The sequence below is a fragment of the Callithrix jacchus genome, chromosome 5 (genome assembly GCF_049354715.1).
Source record: "Callithrix jacchus isolate 240 chromosome 5, calJac240_pri, whole genome shotgun sequence".
Taxonomy (NCBI): domain Eukaryota; kingdom Metazoa; phylum Chordata; class Mammalia; order Primates; family Cebidae; genus Callithrix; species Callithrix jacchus.
The window spans coordinates 124,103,931-124,120,183 of NC_133506.1; the positions used below are offsets into that span (position 1 = coordinate 124,103,931).

At 48.9% G+C, this 16,253-nt stretch overlaps 1 protein-coding gene across 2 annotated transcripts in view; it reads right to left on the minus strand.

Moving 5' to 3' along the window:
- Positions 1-1,199: 1,199 nt before the first annotated feature.
- RGS9 (regulator of G protein signaling 9) overlaps positions 1,200-16,253 on the minus strand; it is an 88,403-nt gene continuing 73,349 nt past the window's right edge. For both annotated transcript variants that reach the window (XM_035301622.3, XM_035301621.3), the window contains exons 18-19: positions 3,579-4,063; positions 1,200-1,628 (exon numbers count right to left, since the gene is read on the minus strand). In XM_035301622.3, the coding sequence (XP_035157513.2) occupies positions 1,478-1,628; positions 3,579-4,063 (636 nt within the window). In that variant the 3' untranslated portion in view covers positions 1,200-1,477. The remainder of the gene's footprint in view (positions 1,629-3,578; positions 4,064-16,253) is intronic.

The window sequence follows — 16,253 nt, forward strand, 5'->3', positions numbered from 1 at the left end:
CACTGTCCAATCCAATTATGATCCCAGCAGGGCCCTTTGGGGCAATGCTTCAGAGCATGGGCAGAAACCAGGGACAAGTGTATAATCTGTAATCTCTAGTGCAGGGTTTCTCAGCAGTGGCACCACTCACGTTCTGAACTGATAACCTTTTGTTGTGGCGGCTTCTGTGCATTGTAGGATACTCAGCAGCATCCCCGGTCTTTACCTACTAGACGCCAATAGCAACCCCCACCCACTGCCCCAGTCTTGACAACAAAAATGTCTCCAAACACTGGCCAGCATTCCCTGGGGGACAAAATTAACCTGATTGAGAAACACTGTCCCAGATGAATTCCATGAGACAAGGAGTCCTACTCACAACAACATCCCCAGGACCTAGCATAGTGTCTGGCACATAGTAGGGACTCAGTAAACACTTGTTGAGTGAGTAACTAGGAGAGGAGGTGGGAGGAGCACCCCAAAGCCCAAACCTCTAGAATTTCCCACTGGCCTGGTACAGCACAAATGAAAATGAGTGCTCAGAGCTCCTACTACGGGAAGCACATGGGCTTATGGCCAAGTTGCAGCAGCTCAGGATCCACCAGCATGTCCATGCCAAGGCCAGGCTCCCATGGGAGCTCCCAGCCCATGACCATGCACCATGGTGGTATGAATGCAGGTCCATTCCCAGAGATGCAGGCCCTCTCCAGCAATGAGTTTGGCTCAAGGACACCCCATCAGCCTGTTCAGACCTTTCTTGGAACTGCACTGCCATCTAAGACTCTCCCTGCCCAGAGGTCAGACTTGTTGCATGGTCTGGACTGGGCACACCCCCTCAACAACCGAACTCCCCCCAACACTCAACTTCAACTTTCTCCAGCTCCTGCCCTTCCTTGATCTTCCACAGGTGTTTTCCCCAACAAATCTCTTGTCCATCCAATCTTACCTTGGTGTCTGCTTCTTGAAGCACCTGAGCCAACACACCTGGCATTTTAGGACCGCGCCTGCTCCCAGATCTCTCTCCATTCATGTGAGATGCCATGCCCTGGGGCATCCCCTGGGGAGCTCTACTGATGAAAGCATTGTGCGTAAACCAATTTAGACAAGGAGAGAGCTCTTGGAAGGGATTCGGTGTCCCTTTGTCCAGAAGAATGAAGACGTGAGTTTAACTGATAAATAATAGCTCATAAATCATTAACAAAATCAGACACACACTAACATTCCAAGAAACTTAAAGTTAACCTTTTATTGGTTTTAAGGCAGCAGGGAAAGTCTTCTGGTCCACATGCTTCTCTTCTGCCCAAGGGAGGGAGGATCAGGAGGAGGAGAAAGAGTTGGCCCCTGGTAACCAGCCAGAGCATTCTTTGCCACAGTCCACCCATCTTGTCTCCCTAACCCTCAGATATCACTGAAACACACTTTGATTCTCGAGCAAGTGTGTTCTGTGGCTCATTCCATGGCATCTGCCAGAACATCCTCCTGGTCCAGAGCCCCCAGCTCAGCCTGCCTTTCCCTCAGCCAGGCTCTCCCAAGGGCAGATGACCTCCTTTTCTGTGGCCAGGTCACCCGACTCTCCTGTCCCAGCATCCTCTGAGTCCATCAAGCAGGTCCCACTCCCCGTGGGCACATCCATTTTGATCTGGAAAAAGCTTCATGTACAAGAGGAAATCCAGTCATGTAGGAGCAGGCGGGACAGCACCTCCCCACATAATCCTGACATCCCCAAAGATGAACACATCAGGTGCATTTGCCAAAGACTGTGGTGGGGGCAGGGATAGCTCAGGGGTAGAACATTTGACTGCAAAGGCTGTGTGTGCTGTGATTGGCTCGGTGGAATCTTTTTATTGGGAATTCATATTTTCCTTTTGAATGAAAGATAATTCTAAAGGTGTTTTATTTTCATTTTTGAGGAGCTTGGATTTTTATGGTTTTGATGGATTTAAGAGGTCCCTTTAGGGCATTCCAGGACTTAGTCATCAACTCCTTTAAACTGCCTTCTTTGGGCTGGGTGCAGTGGCTCACATTTGTAATCCCAGCCCTTTAATAGGCCAAGGTGAGTGGATCACTTGATGTCAAGAGTTTAAGACCAGCCTGGCCAACAACCTGCGAGGCTGAAGCAACAGAATCACTGGAACCCAGGAGGTGGAGGCTGCAGTGAGCCAAGATTGCACCACTGCACTCCAGCCTGGGCAGCCGAGCAAAACTCTAAGAGATTGAGACCATCCTGGCTAACACAGGGAAATCCTGTCTCTATTAAAAATACAAAAAATTAGCCAGGCATGGTGGCATGTGCCTGTAATCACAGCTACTTGAGAGGCTGAGGCACCAGAATCATTTGAACCTGGGAGGCGGAGGTTGCAGTGAGCCGAGATCACGCCACTGCACTTCAACCTGGGTGACAGAGTGAGACTCTGTCTCAAAAAAATAAGAAAACAAAACAAAACACCTTCTGAGGAAGTAGTGGCCCTTGAGAAAAGAGCTTTTTAAGTCCCAAGCCCATGTATGAAGCATAACAGCCACTCCAAAGCTGGAATATTCCCTCCACAGGGCTAGCTGGGAAAAATCAATAGACATACTCACACTGGATCCTGAACCCTCTCCTAAGGCAACCTGCTCCTCCCTCTCCCCCTGAGTAATACCGGCAGGAGGGATAACAACCCCTGACGAGCTGTCCCCATGCACAACGCACAGCAGAGGCCACGTTCCTCGGGTACCCATGGCAACCTAAGACCTCTGCATGGTGCGTTCTTCTCCAAGCCCAGGCAGGGCCAAACACAGGAGCATGCTGATTGGTGCAGGGGTGTTCCTGACTGTCTCCCCCAAAACTCAGTGAGAGTGGGAGCTGATTCTCTGTGTGGCATCACTTGCAAGTTTTCTTTCTGCTCTGATCCAGGCATTATAAAGTACTCCTCAGAGCCTTAGTTCTGCACCTGCTCAGCTGTTTCCGGGAACTTGGGGTTCTCAGAGATCACGCTTGCCGGACTAACCAAAATGAAGTTTAGAGAGGTCACCCTTCAGGCAAAGGCTAGGCACTTTCATTTTCACAGAAATGACTGCCAGATCAAGCCTCCCTGAAAGTCCCTTTACGAGACTGTGCTGAGGGGATGCAGAGGAGGGTGGGGAGGTTTTCTTAAGAGCAGGGTGAAGGGAGGCAAGGGCATTTATGGTGAGGGAGGGGGTGGAGCACCCGGAACCATGCCCAGGGCATCCCACCACCTGCAGGTCCCACTGCTGCCACCAATCTTTTCTGCTCTTTATAAGTGCAATGGATTTCTTAGACTAATAAGGGTCTTGGGATGAGACAAGGTGAGTGGAAGAACATATAAGGGAAAAAAGATTTGGAAAAGCGGAAGAGATCTGGAAGGTGAAAAAGAAGGACACGTCTTCCCTTTCCTTCTCAGGAAGAGAGTGGAGGACAAGACTGAGTTTCTGAAGACCTCCCAGTGCCCAAGGGATTTGAGTGGGCTGCCTGGGGTGTCTGCTGTCCAGGGCCCTGCTCCCCTACCCCAGTCCCCGGCCCAAAGTATGCACGTTCACGTGCAGAGCCCCACACATGCACAGCCACTCATGCATATGGCACGTCCCCTTTGAATTCTTACTTTGGAACTCTCTTGGATTTCAGTCGTGGCAGCTGCTGGCCCACGTCCCCCAAGGGCTGCACTCTCCCGTGGGACACAGCTGGGCACTTGGGTGAGAGCCTGGCAAAGACGGGTGAGGCCAGACAGCCTCGTCTCAGAAACCTGCTGAAGGACAGAGCCATGCGGGCCTTAGGAGGGGCCCTGGGCCGGCTGCGAGGCCAGGAGGCGTCGAGGGAAGTGTCACTGCTCTCGGTGACAGAGGACCCACAGGGGACCATGGACCCGCTGCACTCCCCCTTCTGCTCCAAGCCCGAGGAGCTCTCCAAGGCCACTCTGATGGGTGAGGGGCAGATGGTGCTGCTGGGTCGCCGGATGAAGCGGCTGGGCGAGGCGAAAGGCTTCCTGGGGGAGCGGCAGGAGGAGGAGAAGGGGCTAGAAGGAGACGGGGGCACGCAGGTCCCGGTGTACACAGTCAGATGGGGGCTGGGAGCCATGTGCTGGCCCGGCTGTAGAGAAAGAAAGGAGAGACCTCAGTGGTGAGCTGCAGGGCCCCTGGGCTGTCCTTTGCTCACTTCGTCCCCTTCTAGCGACAAGAGTTCGGGCCTGGTATGGCTGCCTCCTGGGGAGCTGGGAACGGTGCCCAAAGCTACCTATGACAATGGCACAGCTTCACAGAGGCAGGGGACCTGCCTGTCACCCAGCCCTGGTAACAGTTCCGGGGGCTTAGCAGTTGCATCCCGGGACATGAACTGATCTTCTTCCAGGCCAAGGATGCTGGAGTGTGGCCAGACTGCATTCCCAGTCACTCCTCAACTCCAGTCCCCAGATGAGCAAGGCAGAGTACCTGCCACAGCCCATGCCCTGCCTTCTTCATCCTCTGTCCCCTTTTAGCAGATAAGAGAGGTGACAGAAGAAGTCCCAGCTGGTGCCTTCCTGACTGCTCCAGGCCTGAGGACACTCCTTGCACTGTCCTGCCCAGTGTCCACAGTGACAATCCTTTTGAGGTGGTCTAGGCCCAGCACCCTCCCAAACCTCCCCTCGGGCAGAGCCTGGGTGGCCAGGAAGAAAGGTTGAATGTGGAACCAGGCCAGGCCAGGGAGAAGGTGACAGCAATGAATGGCGAGGCGGTGTTCCATGGAGGAAGAGGAAGTATCTCAGCCTTCCTGGGCCACCATGGCCCCAGTCCCCAGAGCATAGGGCAGGAGGGGCAAATCTGGCATTTCCAGCCCAAAGGAGCCTAAAGCCAACAAAAGGAAATGAAAATTGGAATTTTCAGTGACCGTCTGCTGTCACCCCCCCCTTCCCGAGGCAGGACACACTGGCCTACTGCCTGGTTTTGCTGGGTTCCCTCCTAAAGGCCTGCTGTGGCCCAAACTACATTAAGGCCTGGCATGAGGCTAGGCGCAGTGGCTCAGAGCCGTAATCCCAGCACTTAGGGAGGCTGAGGCAGCTGGATCACCTGAGGTCAAGAGTTTGAGACCAGCCTGGCCAACAAGGAGAAACCCTGTCTCTACTAAAAATACAAAAAAAAAAAAAAAAAAAAAAAGCTGGGCATGGTGGTGCATGCCTGCAATCCCAGCTATTCAGGAGGTTGAAGCAGAAGAATCGCTTGAATCCAGGAGGCATAGGTTGGAGTGAGCTGAGATTGCACCACTGCACTCCAGCCTAGGTGACAGAGCAAGACTTCATCTCAAAAAAAAAAAAAAAAAAAAAAAAAAAGTCCAGCATGAACAATCTGGGGATGCCCTGGTCCTGCGAGAAGGAGGTGAGAGCCTCCAGGACAGTCAGTGCAAAAATGGCCTTACACACAGCACAGCCACATAGTTGCCCTGCTCAGTGAGGGCTGCCTGACTCCAGGGTCTGGGCACTGCCCTGGGGCTGAAGGAGGCAGCCTGGTGCCTGAGCAGGCAGCTCCTGCAGAAGGCGGCCTGGCTATCATCATTTGCATGGGCAGGTCCCAGCCTGAATGAGGAAAGTCAGGCACACCTAAGAACAGCGTTGGGGGGAAAATGTCCGGGGGGCCACCAAGGGTGGGGCCCGGCATGGAGGACACGCCTCATTCCCTCCCATCAGCTCCCTGACAAGATTCTGTTCCCAAACAGCTCAGAGACCATGATTCTGCCTCATTGCCCAGAATCCCATTGACCAGCAGAGCAGAGGCCAATTTGGCCAATGTGGAGAAACCCTGTCTCTACTAAAAACAAAAAGAAATTAGCTGGCTATGGTGGCAGGTGCCTGCAATCCCAGCTGCTCAGGAGGCTGAAGCAGGAGAATCACTTGAACCAGGGAGGCAGAGGTTGCAGTGAGCTGAGATCATGCCACTGCACTCCAGCCTGGGTGACAGAGCAAGACTTCGTCAAAAAATAAGCCCAGGACCATGGGGTTATTATAGTCATAACAATCACATTCACAGTGAGAACACAGCAAATGTGAGGCCCTGGGCTGAGCGCTTTACTCAATAATCATGAATTCTTGCATTTGCAATCACTGTAGTGGATTATTCTATACTCCACAGAGCCACCCGGTGAGGCAATTGTTATTATCCCCATTTTACAGATGAGGACATTAATGCTTTGAGAAGTCCAGCCACTCCTCCAGGGACACCCCACTGTGAACAGTGGGGTGGGGGGTCAGGCTTTGAAACCCAACTGGCCGACTCCAGTGCAATCTTTCCTGTTCTTTACAAATGCAATGGATTTATTAGACTAATAATGGGTCTTGGGATGGGACAAAGGTGAGTGGAAGAATGTATAAGGGGAAAAAAGATTTGGAAAAATGGAAAAGATTTGGAAGACAAAAAAGAAGGACACCTGTTCCTTCTCCTCCTTCTCAGGAAGAGAGTGGAGGACAAAACTGAGTTTCTGAAGACTTTCCAGTGACCAAGGGATCCAAGTGGGCTCCCTGGGGTCTGCTCCCACACCCCAGTCTCCAGTGCTGGTGGGATGTCTCAGTGTGGTCTGCGGATCAGCCACATCAGAATCACTCAGGGTGCTTGGTACAAAGGCAGAACCTGGCCCCGCCCCAGCCCCACTGAAGGAGAATATCAGGGGGGTATGACTCAGGTAAAGCATTCCTAGCTGATATCTGAGATTATTCTGCCCTGTAAGCTTAAGAGACTCTGCACTAAGCTTCTAATCCCTTCCCTTCTATAGGGAGGTACAACTCTACTTAGAACACATTCTGCAAAGAATATACAGCGGGGAAAGCTGGGCCTTGATTAGGGGCTTGGGTGGCAACTGTTAGGTGGAAGAGGATGGCTCTTAGATGTGTCAAGTGTCTACTACCTGCTAGGTCCTCTGCTTATCTATAACCACCCGATTTTAGAGAACAGAACATGGAGGCCCACAGGGGTTCATTACCCTTTCCCAGCTCTCATGACTAGTCAGTGGCTGTGGCATGTAGAATTCTGAGATGACCCCAGGATTCCCACCTCTGCCCCTGAGTGTGCACATGAACCATAAATGTGATAGGGCAGTCACTCCCAGTCAAGCTACGTAACGATGCATAGCTGACTTTTAAAAAGGGGGAGTGTTTAGGTGAGCTCCAGCTGGTCACAGGAGCCCTTTCCATCTGAGTCTGGAGGCCAGAGGCAGAAGGCAGAGAGATTGGAAGCTTAGCAAGGATTCAGCTGGGGAGAAGGTCTCCATGGCTGGCCTTGAAGATGGAGGGGCCACATGTTAGGGAATGCGGGTGGCCCCTTGGTGCTGAGAGCAGCCCCCAGCTGACAGCCAGAAAGAAGACAGAGGCCTAAGTCTTAAGGAACTGAATCCTGCCAGCAACCCAAATGGGCTTGGAAGCAGATTCTTCTCAGGAGCATCCGGATGAGAACCTGTCAGCCTGACAGACACCTTGAATGTGAGACCCTGCACTGAGAACCCAGCTGTTGCATTCTAAGATTTGTGTCCTTCACAAAATGTATATACATTGAAGTCCTTGCCCCTTGCAAGTGATGGTATTAGGAAGTCAGGTCTTTGGGAGGTGATCAGGTCATGAGGGCAGAACCTTTGTGAAGAGTCTCAGCACCCTTATGAAAGAGATCCCAGAGCACTAACTCAGCCCTTCCACCATGTGAGGACACAGCAAAGAGACCCCATCTATGAACCACAGAGTGGGACTCCACCAGACCCCAAATCTGCTGGTGCCTCCATCATGAACATCCCAGCTTTCAGAACTGTGGGAAATGTTTGTTGTTGATAAGCCCCCTAGTTTACGGAATTTTGTTACAGACACCTGAATGAGACATTGGCCAAATGTCTCCTAGAAAACAGCTAATTTATGTGGCTGTTGCTGTGGTCATTGTTATGTAACAATAGAAAACCGAAGGAGTGACTAAAGGAGAATCCTAGGCCGGGTCTGTGTGACCCAGAGGGCCTTGCTTTCCCTATTGATTCATATTGCCATCCAAAAATACCAAATGTACGAACTCAGCTTTGTCAAGAGAGATAAAGAATTAACTTCCATTCCACTTCCTCAGAATTTGTGATAAACTTCTATTATCCCCTTATACAGATAAGACAACTGAGGCTCATAGATATGATGCAACTTGACAAAAATCATAGTTAGTGACCGGACCAGCCACTCCATATGCCCTCCCCAAACTTCTACAGGGAGGTGCAGATCCAAGTGCTTTCCTCCCACCCTCCTACCTCTCTCTGCTTTTCTCTGACTCCACTCCTCTCCTAGCCCCTTCTCTTTTCCGGGATGAATGACAGACAGGTGAGGAGGATGGCCACTTACCTGGCCTGAGATGGACCTTTCTTCTGGGCAAATGGCCATTAGCCTTATTGGTCCTGGACAATCTAAGCAGGATGTCTTTTCCACCCGCTCCCACCAGGGAACCACAATTCCCCACCTTGGTCCCTCCATGGAGGCTTGGGGCTCTACTTGGAGACCCAGACCTTCCAGCCCATGCCCCACCTACCATTGGTGCGAGGTAGGAAGCAGTGGCATGCATGACACATGGCAAAGAAATGTGACACAACAGAGACACAGTGAAGGAGAGCTTGGTATTCTTTTGTTTCATGCTGCTTTTTTTATTATGCAAGGGAACCAAGAGAAGGGAGTAAAGGAGCATGAAATGGAACATGTACATTAAGACGAGAACACAATCACAGGCATTTTAATGAATGGCAAAGCAGATAGTGCGGAGAGATGCAATTCATTTTCTGTCCTCAGAAAGTGTTGAGAATTTCAAGGAGATCTTGGGGCCGCCTGAACTCCCATTTCATGGGAGCAGGAAGGTAAGCAGAGAGCAACATTCAGGTGCAGCTTGCAGTGTGCAAGGTCCCCTCTTTCAGTGCCTTCCCACTCTCCCCTTCCCCATCGCCCCCAAGCGAAGGTGCAAAGTTAGCCCCATGGGGAAAAGTCTGCCGTGGGTGAACACATGGGATGGCCCCCTACTGGTCATCCCATTTGACACAGTCTAGCACAAGACCTTCTCAGTTAGAAATGACCCTTACTTCAGTCATGACACTCAGGACTACAGAACTAACTGGTCACTACACTGTCGCTGGTCAGTCCTCTCCTAGAAGCTGCAGACAGAGAACATGACATCAACTTCTCACTCTCCTCCCCTCAAATATATCCTAACGTTCCCTGGAGAGCTGGAGGGCCACACTGCAAAATTCTCAAAGAACAGAGAAGATAGATGGTTTGAAAGACAATGTTTTAAATATCTCTCAGGAGATGCCTTAAATAAAGAATAATGAGTTACTCTACTGGACAACACCAGCAGCTGAAAGAAAGCACAAGCTTACTCTAAGACTGAAGCTACTAGGTGATGGTGATGACAGTGGTGTATTAATGGTGATGGTGATGATGAGGATGGCAGTGATGATATGATGATGGTGGTGATGGCGATTATGGTAGTGATGGTGGTGTTGATGGTGATGATAATGATGATAATGGTGAGGATGGTGTGATGGTGATTATGATGGTGATGGTGATGGTGGTAAAGGTGGTGATGGTGATGATGATGGTGATAGTGATGGTTATAATGGCGATGATGGTGATAGTGATGGTTACAGTGGTAATGATGGTGATGATGATAAGGGGATAGTGACAGTGATGAAGGTGGTGACAATGATGATGGTGGTGATGATGATGACAGCAGCTAGTGTTCATTGAGTGTTTATAATAGGCCAGGCATGGTCCTAGCTCTTTACTCATATTTTGTCCCTGGCCCTTGTTATTTTTACTTAATATTCACAATGAAAGCAGTTTTTTCTCTAAAAGTCAAGTTGGAAAATGGAATTCTATAAAGGAAATCCTTATACATTACAGAATAATATATATCCTAGTACAAGCTATACACTCCATGGATAGAAAGGTTATTAAGTTTTTTAAAATACAAGGAATTAAAAGGTGTCTAAGGACATGGCATAATAGAGATTATCATAATGATTTAACTATATTATTAATATTGTCCAAATAAATGTTTATTTTTCTATGCTGTTTGGGGTTTCAATGGGTCCTGTGGGACACAGTTTAAAAGTTAGCAGGAGAAGCTGCCACCTACTGGAACAATAGCAACAGCCACAGATACTCTTGCAAGCCCTCAGAATCTGCAGTCCCTTTGCTAACAAACATGAGAATTTCCTGGTGGACTCCAGGGTGGGAGCAGAGCACTGGCATACACTGAAGTTGGGGAGAGGCAGGTGTAAGAGTGGAAAATGCTGCTACCTGGGGTTGAGATCATGGTGAAGCCACACAAATGCACAGATCCCTAGTCCCTAGGAGCTGCATAGAGCTTTCCAGGATGGATGGTCCCAGTTGGCACTGGTCCTGATCACCAATGAACTGTCCTGCCCATAGCCCCTCTGCTTAGCCTCTGCGGATCTCCCCAAACCTCTACCGCCCTCATCAGGCTAGCAGTCCTTGCCAACCCCTCCCAAAACATTATGTGGCTTCCCTGTCATATCACACCATTTGGGTTAATTGTCTTTCCTGTTGAACAGCAAATGCTGTAAGGGTCTCTCTTACTTACTGGTGATCCCCAGCACCTAGCAGGATGCTGGGCATGTAACAGGTGCTGAATGTCTCTGTTGAACGTTGAGTGGTTGTAACAGATAGAGGAAAACTGGTACCAAAGCCTGACCCCTGTATTCACAGAAGCTAGAACTCTGGATCCCAGCTTTGGCAGATTACAAGAAGCAAGTCAGTGAGCAAGAAAGAGAGAATGAGAGAAGAGGGGAGAAAGAAATGGGGAGGGAGGAGAGAGCGCTATTTCTGAGCGTCCACCCTAAGCCAGACATTCTTTACTATCAAGACCCTTCTAAGAGAAATTATAACTTCAGAGAGGTTGAAAGTCAAAGTCATCCAGCTAAAATATCAAAATGTGTCTGCCTAACCCAAGTCCACATTCCTTCCTATACCATTCAATCTTGGCTTCAGAACAAAACTGTTCTCATACCATCTAGCTTCGAGAATTAAAATTCCTGGAACTGCAAGACAGAGATGTGTTCATTCAGTGATGTTTAAGGATCAATGCTTTACAAGTGCTAATCTGTCTGGAAGCTGATAGCGAGTGGGTTTCTTAAAGTTCTGCATCAAAAGTAGCCAATGATTGCTGGAAGACAGCCCCTACCTCCTTCCTGTGGCCATCCCACAGCATTTCCCATTGACAAAGTTGCTAGGAATTCCAAAGGTTTCCTGAACAGCTGCTTGGCTGACCAAGGAGTATCATGGAATGTACATCTCTCTGTGCCACTTTCAGACATACAGAAAATTCCAGATAAAGAGATGAGATCCTTCTTCCCTCTTGTAGCTTGACAACCTTCTACTCAACTGATTCAATATCTATCATCACTGCCTTGCAGTAATTGTCGAAAACTTCTGCAGCTACACGGCCTTGCCTCTGTAGCCACACTGCCCTACCCCTGCAATGCTCTCAGCAAATGCCTCAAATCCTCCTTAATCATGAAAATTGATCTTACCTTAACTTAGCCTTCAGCTTCCTTCCCTTCCACTGCCAAATCTCTTTGAGTTGCAATATCAGAGAGTGAACTATTCCTTTCTAAGACCAGTCTGGACTTTGGTCTGATCCCCTCCATTTTTTTTCCAGGCTTTCTCTTATCAATTATTCTTTATTTTATCTTTTATTTTATTTTTTATCTTTTCTCTTATCAATTATTCTTTATTTTACCTCCCCAGGATCATCCCCTCACTTGGCAAGCACCCCCGCCTCACGCTGTCCTTGGAAAATGCCTCCTCTCAATCCTCCATCATCTAAGTTACCACCACATTCGCCTTCCTCCCAAACTTCTGGAATTGGTAATGTACACACACAGCTCACTCTCCTCACTTCCAACACCTTCTCCCTTATTCCCATAAAAGTGACTTCTTCCCTCACTATTCTGCTGAAACCGCCCATTCAAAATCCCCAGTGATTTCCTAACTGCTAAATTCAGTAGACTCTGCCAGTCCTCGACCTGCTCGACTTCTTGATTCAGCAGGTCAGAATGGGCTATGCTACAGTAACTCCAAACTCTCCCTGAATTCTTATAATAAAGGTCTGCTTTTTGTTCACATGAAGTCCTGCGTGGGCCAGGAGGGATCCCTGCATGTGGCGGCGGTGCTGTGTGGAAGACGATGTAGACACCCAGGTCCACAGCAGGGGATGAGATGGAGGTGGGGTCCCAGGCTCTGACCCACCTCAGCAGAGCCCATGTCTATTGGCCACAACTAGACATGTGGCCCCAGCTAGCTGCAGGGTGATGGAAGTGGAAAGGCGCCCAGGGGGCACTAACTGCCTCTGCTCATCGCTGCTGGCCACCCACCCACATCCCCTGTTCATCTTCTCAGGGATACATCCTAACAGCTCTCCCACTCCGTTCTTAACTCTTCTCTCTCCTCTTACACCTTTAAAATGTGGCCTCATCCACGCTTTCCTTTTAGCCTTCTTTTCTCTCCCCATCCACTCTCTGGCCCTTGGATTCTGCCTACTATCACATCTTCAACAGTCACTTCTGGGTCAATGAATTTATCTAAAATTACTCCCCTTCCTTAATTCAAAGTTACTCGAACCTACTTTCCTTTCCTTCAGAGCACTTATTTCTTATCTACTGCCTGTCCCTGCACCCCCAGCTAAAAGGCAAACTCGATGAAATAAGACTTGACGATCCTACTCAGTTCTATATTATCCCTTACACCTAGAAGAGGAATGGATGAGAAATCTCTCTCTACAGAAGCACATTTTCAACTGTGTATTGGGACCTAGGAGTGGGGGGAGGTCCAGGTGAAGAATTTGAAGGCTTGATTTCATGACACAGTAAAATTCTAAACCAATCTCTCTATTTGCTTGGTAGTTGTCAGAATTTCAGAGCAAAATTTAATGCTAAAAAATATATATAACATTCAGTTGTGATAAGCCAATCATCCAAGGTTCACTGTATACGAACTACTTTGTAAAACTGGTTTTCAATCTATCATTTCAGACATTCTGTCATATGGTATTACAGTATTATAAGCTGCCTCAAATCCCTTCTGCAAGAAGGGAGAACTATAATTATTAACCACAGCTCTCTGCCTTCCACTTGGAAAATTCTACACAATCTTTCAGGTCCAGTTTCCCTAATGCCTCCAGATAGGATCATTCACTTCCTCCTTGACCTTCTCCTCTGTTCTGTTTGCTCCACGATGAGAGTTCTGATAGCCTCTGTGTCAGTGAGTTGTACAGTGTGTCTGTCTCTTTCCTAGCCTGGAACTCCTTGGGGGACTTTTCAGGCTCCCAGTGTCTGGTACATAAGTTCTCTGTGGCCGGGCACAGTGGCTCATGCCTGTTATTCCAGCACTTTGAGAGACCAAGGCGGGTGGATCACTTGAGGTCAGGTATTTGAGACCAGCCTGGTCAACATGGTAAAACCTCGTCTCTACTGAAAATACAAAAATTAGCTGGGTGTGGTGGCAGGTGCCTGTAATCCCAGCTACTGGGGAGGCTGAGGCAGGAGAATCACTTAAACTTGGGAGGCTGAGGTTGTAGTGAGCCAGGATGGCACCACTGCATTCCAGTCTGGATGACAGGGCAAGACCCCATCTCAAAAAAAAGAAAGAAAAGAAAAGAAAAAGATCTCTCTAAACCTCCATGATGCCTCCCAAACTACTAACACAAAATCCAGTTCTCTTTCATGATCGATACCTTTCTTAACATCACCTTTATCTTAGGACGATCAAAATCTCTGGGTCTTCTTTAATTTCTTCTCCCACATCACCCCGTTTCAATCGGGTCCTATCCACCTGCTTCCAGCATCTCTCCACTTCCCTCTGAAACCACCACCACTCCCTTAATACACATGGAGACCAGAGCAACCACTTCTTAACCCATCTTCACTCCTCAGCTCCTAATCGTCCAGCATGCTGAAGCTCTTCAAACATCCAGCCTACCAACTGCAAGCCCATGCTGTATCTAACCCTGAGGACACAAAACCCCACAAGATGCAGTCTCCCCTTTTTAAGGAGTTTTCCAGCCCAGTGAGAGAAAAAGACACAGAAACAATTGTTTCAATACAGTGCAGCATTCATAGACAGAGATAGAAGCAGAATGGAAGGAGAGCCAGGGAAGGGGCATCGAAACCAGCCAGGGGTGGGTAGGGAGTGGCATTTATGAGACTACAGAAGAGTCCACGTTCCAGCCTTCTGTGGTACGTCTTCAAGCCACTACCCTCCCAGCTTTGCTTCCTGGACCCTGTGCTCAGGGCCACCAAATGGTTACGAGAGCTGTGCGCTGCTCAGGGGCACCTGGCTAAGGGGCAAGGTGAGACTGAAGTCCAGCCAGGTGTTATAAGGACACCTACTTGGAGGGAGCACCTTCTTACCTTCTCCTGACCCCACAAGCTCCCTAGATGCCAGCAGTTGCCCTGCCTCAGCTCTGCCCACCACCCTGCAGCACCCACTCCCCAGTCTCTATCTGATGACACCTACTCTCCTCCAAAACCCTTACCATGATTCCACCGCCAAAAAATTCTCTCCCATCTCTGGGCTCCTCCAGCATGTGGGCTCAATCAAGGATCATCATCCTTGATCATTATTTTCCAGTCTCACTGCGTCCTGCTTCCTTTTACAGCTGTTTGCATCCATGCACCTTGTCAGTGCCTTGAGGGCAGAGACCATTTTGTCTATTTTTCTATCCACAATAGCACTCATCACAGATTCTTACACAAAACAGGTATTTAAAATTTATCTATGGGGCAGGTGCAGTGGCTCATGTCTGTAACCCAACACTTTGGGAGGCTGAGGTGGGTGGATCACTTGAGCCCAGGAAATCAAGACTAGAAGTTTGTGCCCTGCAGAAGCCGTGATGCATGCGATGCCCTCACCATCACGCTCACCACCATGCTGCTGGATATGTCATCTCAGCTCATACGAAGTAACTAAAAGGAACAGCAAGTATTCTCTGGCTTCGTGCTTCTCAAACATTCCCATAAAAGTAGGCCACACAGCAGGAGAGCCCAAAAACACATTCCCCCAGAAGTTGGAGGGCAGAGCCTGAGCCTGCCATAGCCAAGCGCAAAATGCCTTTGATGTCTCAAATTGTGTCTTTAAAAATTCATGTACATTTTGCATTCTATTTCATAATATATTCACGATTATTTCAATGTGAAATTTTTAGAAATTACCTAATCTTCCTCCCACTCCAAATCTTCAAGTAAAATGGATGCCCCAGCCTGGGTTTCCAGATGGAATTCACAGTCTGTTTTGAGAAGTTTAGAGCTAGCCCCAATCTCTCATTTCACAAATAAGGAAGTAGAGAGGGTAACGGACTTGTTCCTCAAGGCTACATGACCAGTGCTAGGACCAGGACCAGGAGCCAGGAGGCTCTCTCCAAATCCAGGGCTCTTTTCATTCATTCATTCATTCATTCATTCATTCATTCATTCATTCTTCCACTCATGTCATTCACGTTGGTGCAGAACTGGCTGGGTATTAGGAATCAGGCTCCAAGTAATGAATGAGATAAATACGGTCCTTCTGCCCATATCACCCAGTTTACAGTAGTTTACAATTCTACTTGGGGTACCTTCCAGAGTTAAAAGACTCCAAGATTCTCCAGAAGAGAGATGAGATGAGCAAAGCATATCCCTCCATGTGCTTTCAGAGTGGAAACTGGTCTGCAACCAGTGCAAATGGAAAGCATAAGCGCTCCTCTTCCAGGCTGGAAGTATTTCACTAACATGAAACCAGTGACCACAGACTCCTTATAACAGCCTCAATGGTCACCAATGACCTGGACCCTGCCTGGTCTCCAAACTCATCTTGCACTGTTTCCCCCTCACCCAGCAGGCTTCACTCACCTGGCCTTTCGGTTCACTCAGAGCCACTTCCCAGCTTTGAGCCTTTGCCCACACAGCCCCCTCTCCCCAAAACGTTCTCCCCCTGCCTGACCCACATGCTCTTATGAGAAACTCTCTCATTCCCTGCTTCTCTGTCACCACTTGGGTGGTTTACACACGGCCCATCTTCCCTGTCTCAGTACCACATTCATCTCCTTTATAATCCACTGGGCAGGCATTTCTGTTGTTAATTACAGCGATGGCCCTCATTCTTCACCTTTCCCTGTCTTTTGCAATGAAACTTTGAAATTTCATCCTCTTTTGGCTGGACGCAGTGGCTCACACCTATACTCCCAGCACTTTGGGAGGAGGAGGCGGGCAGATCACCTGAGGTTGGGAGTTCAAGACCAGCCTGACCAACATGGAGAAA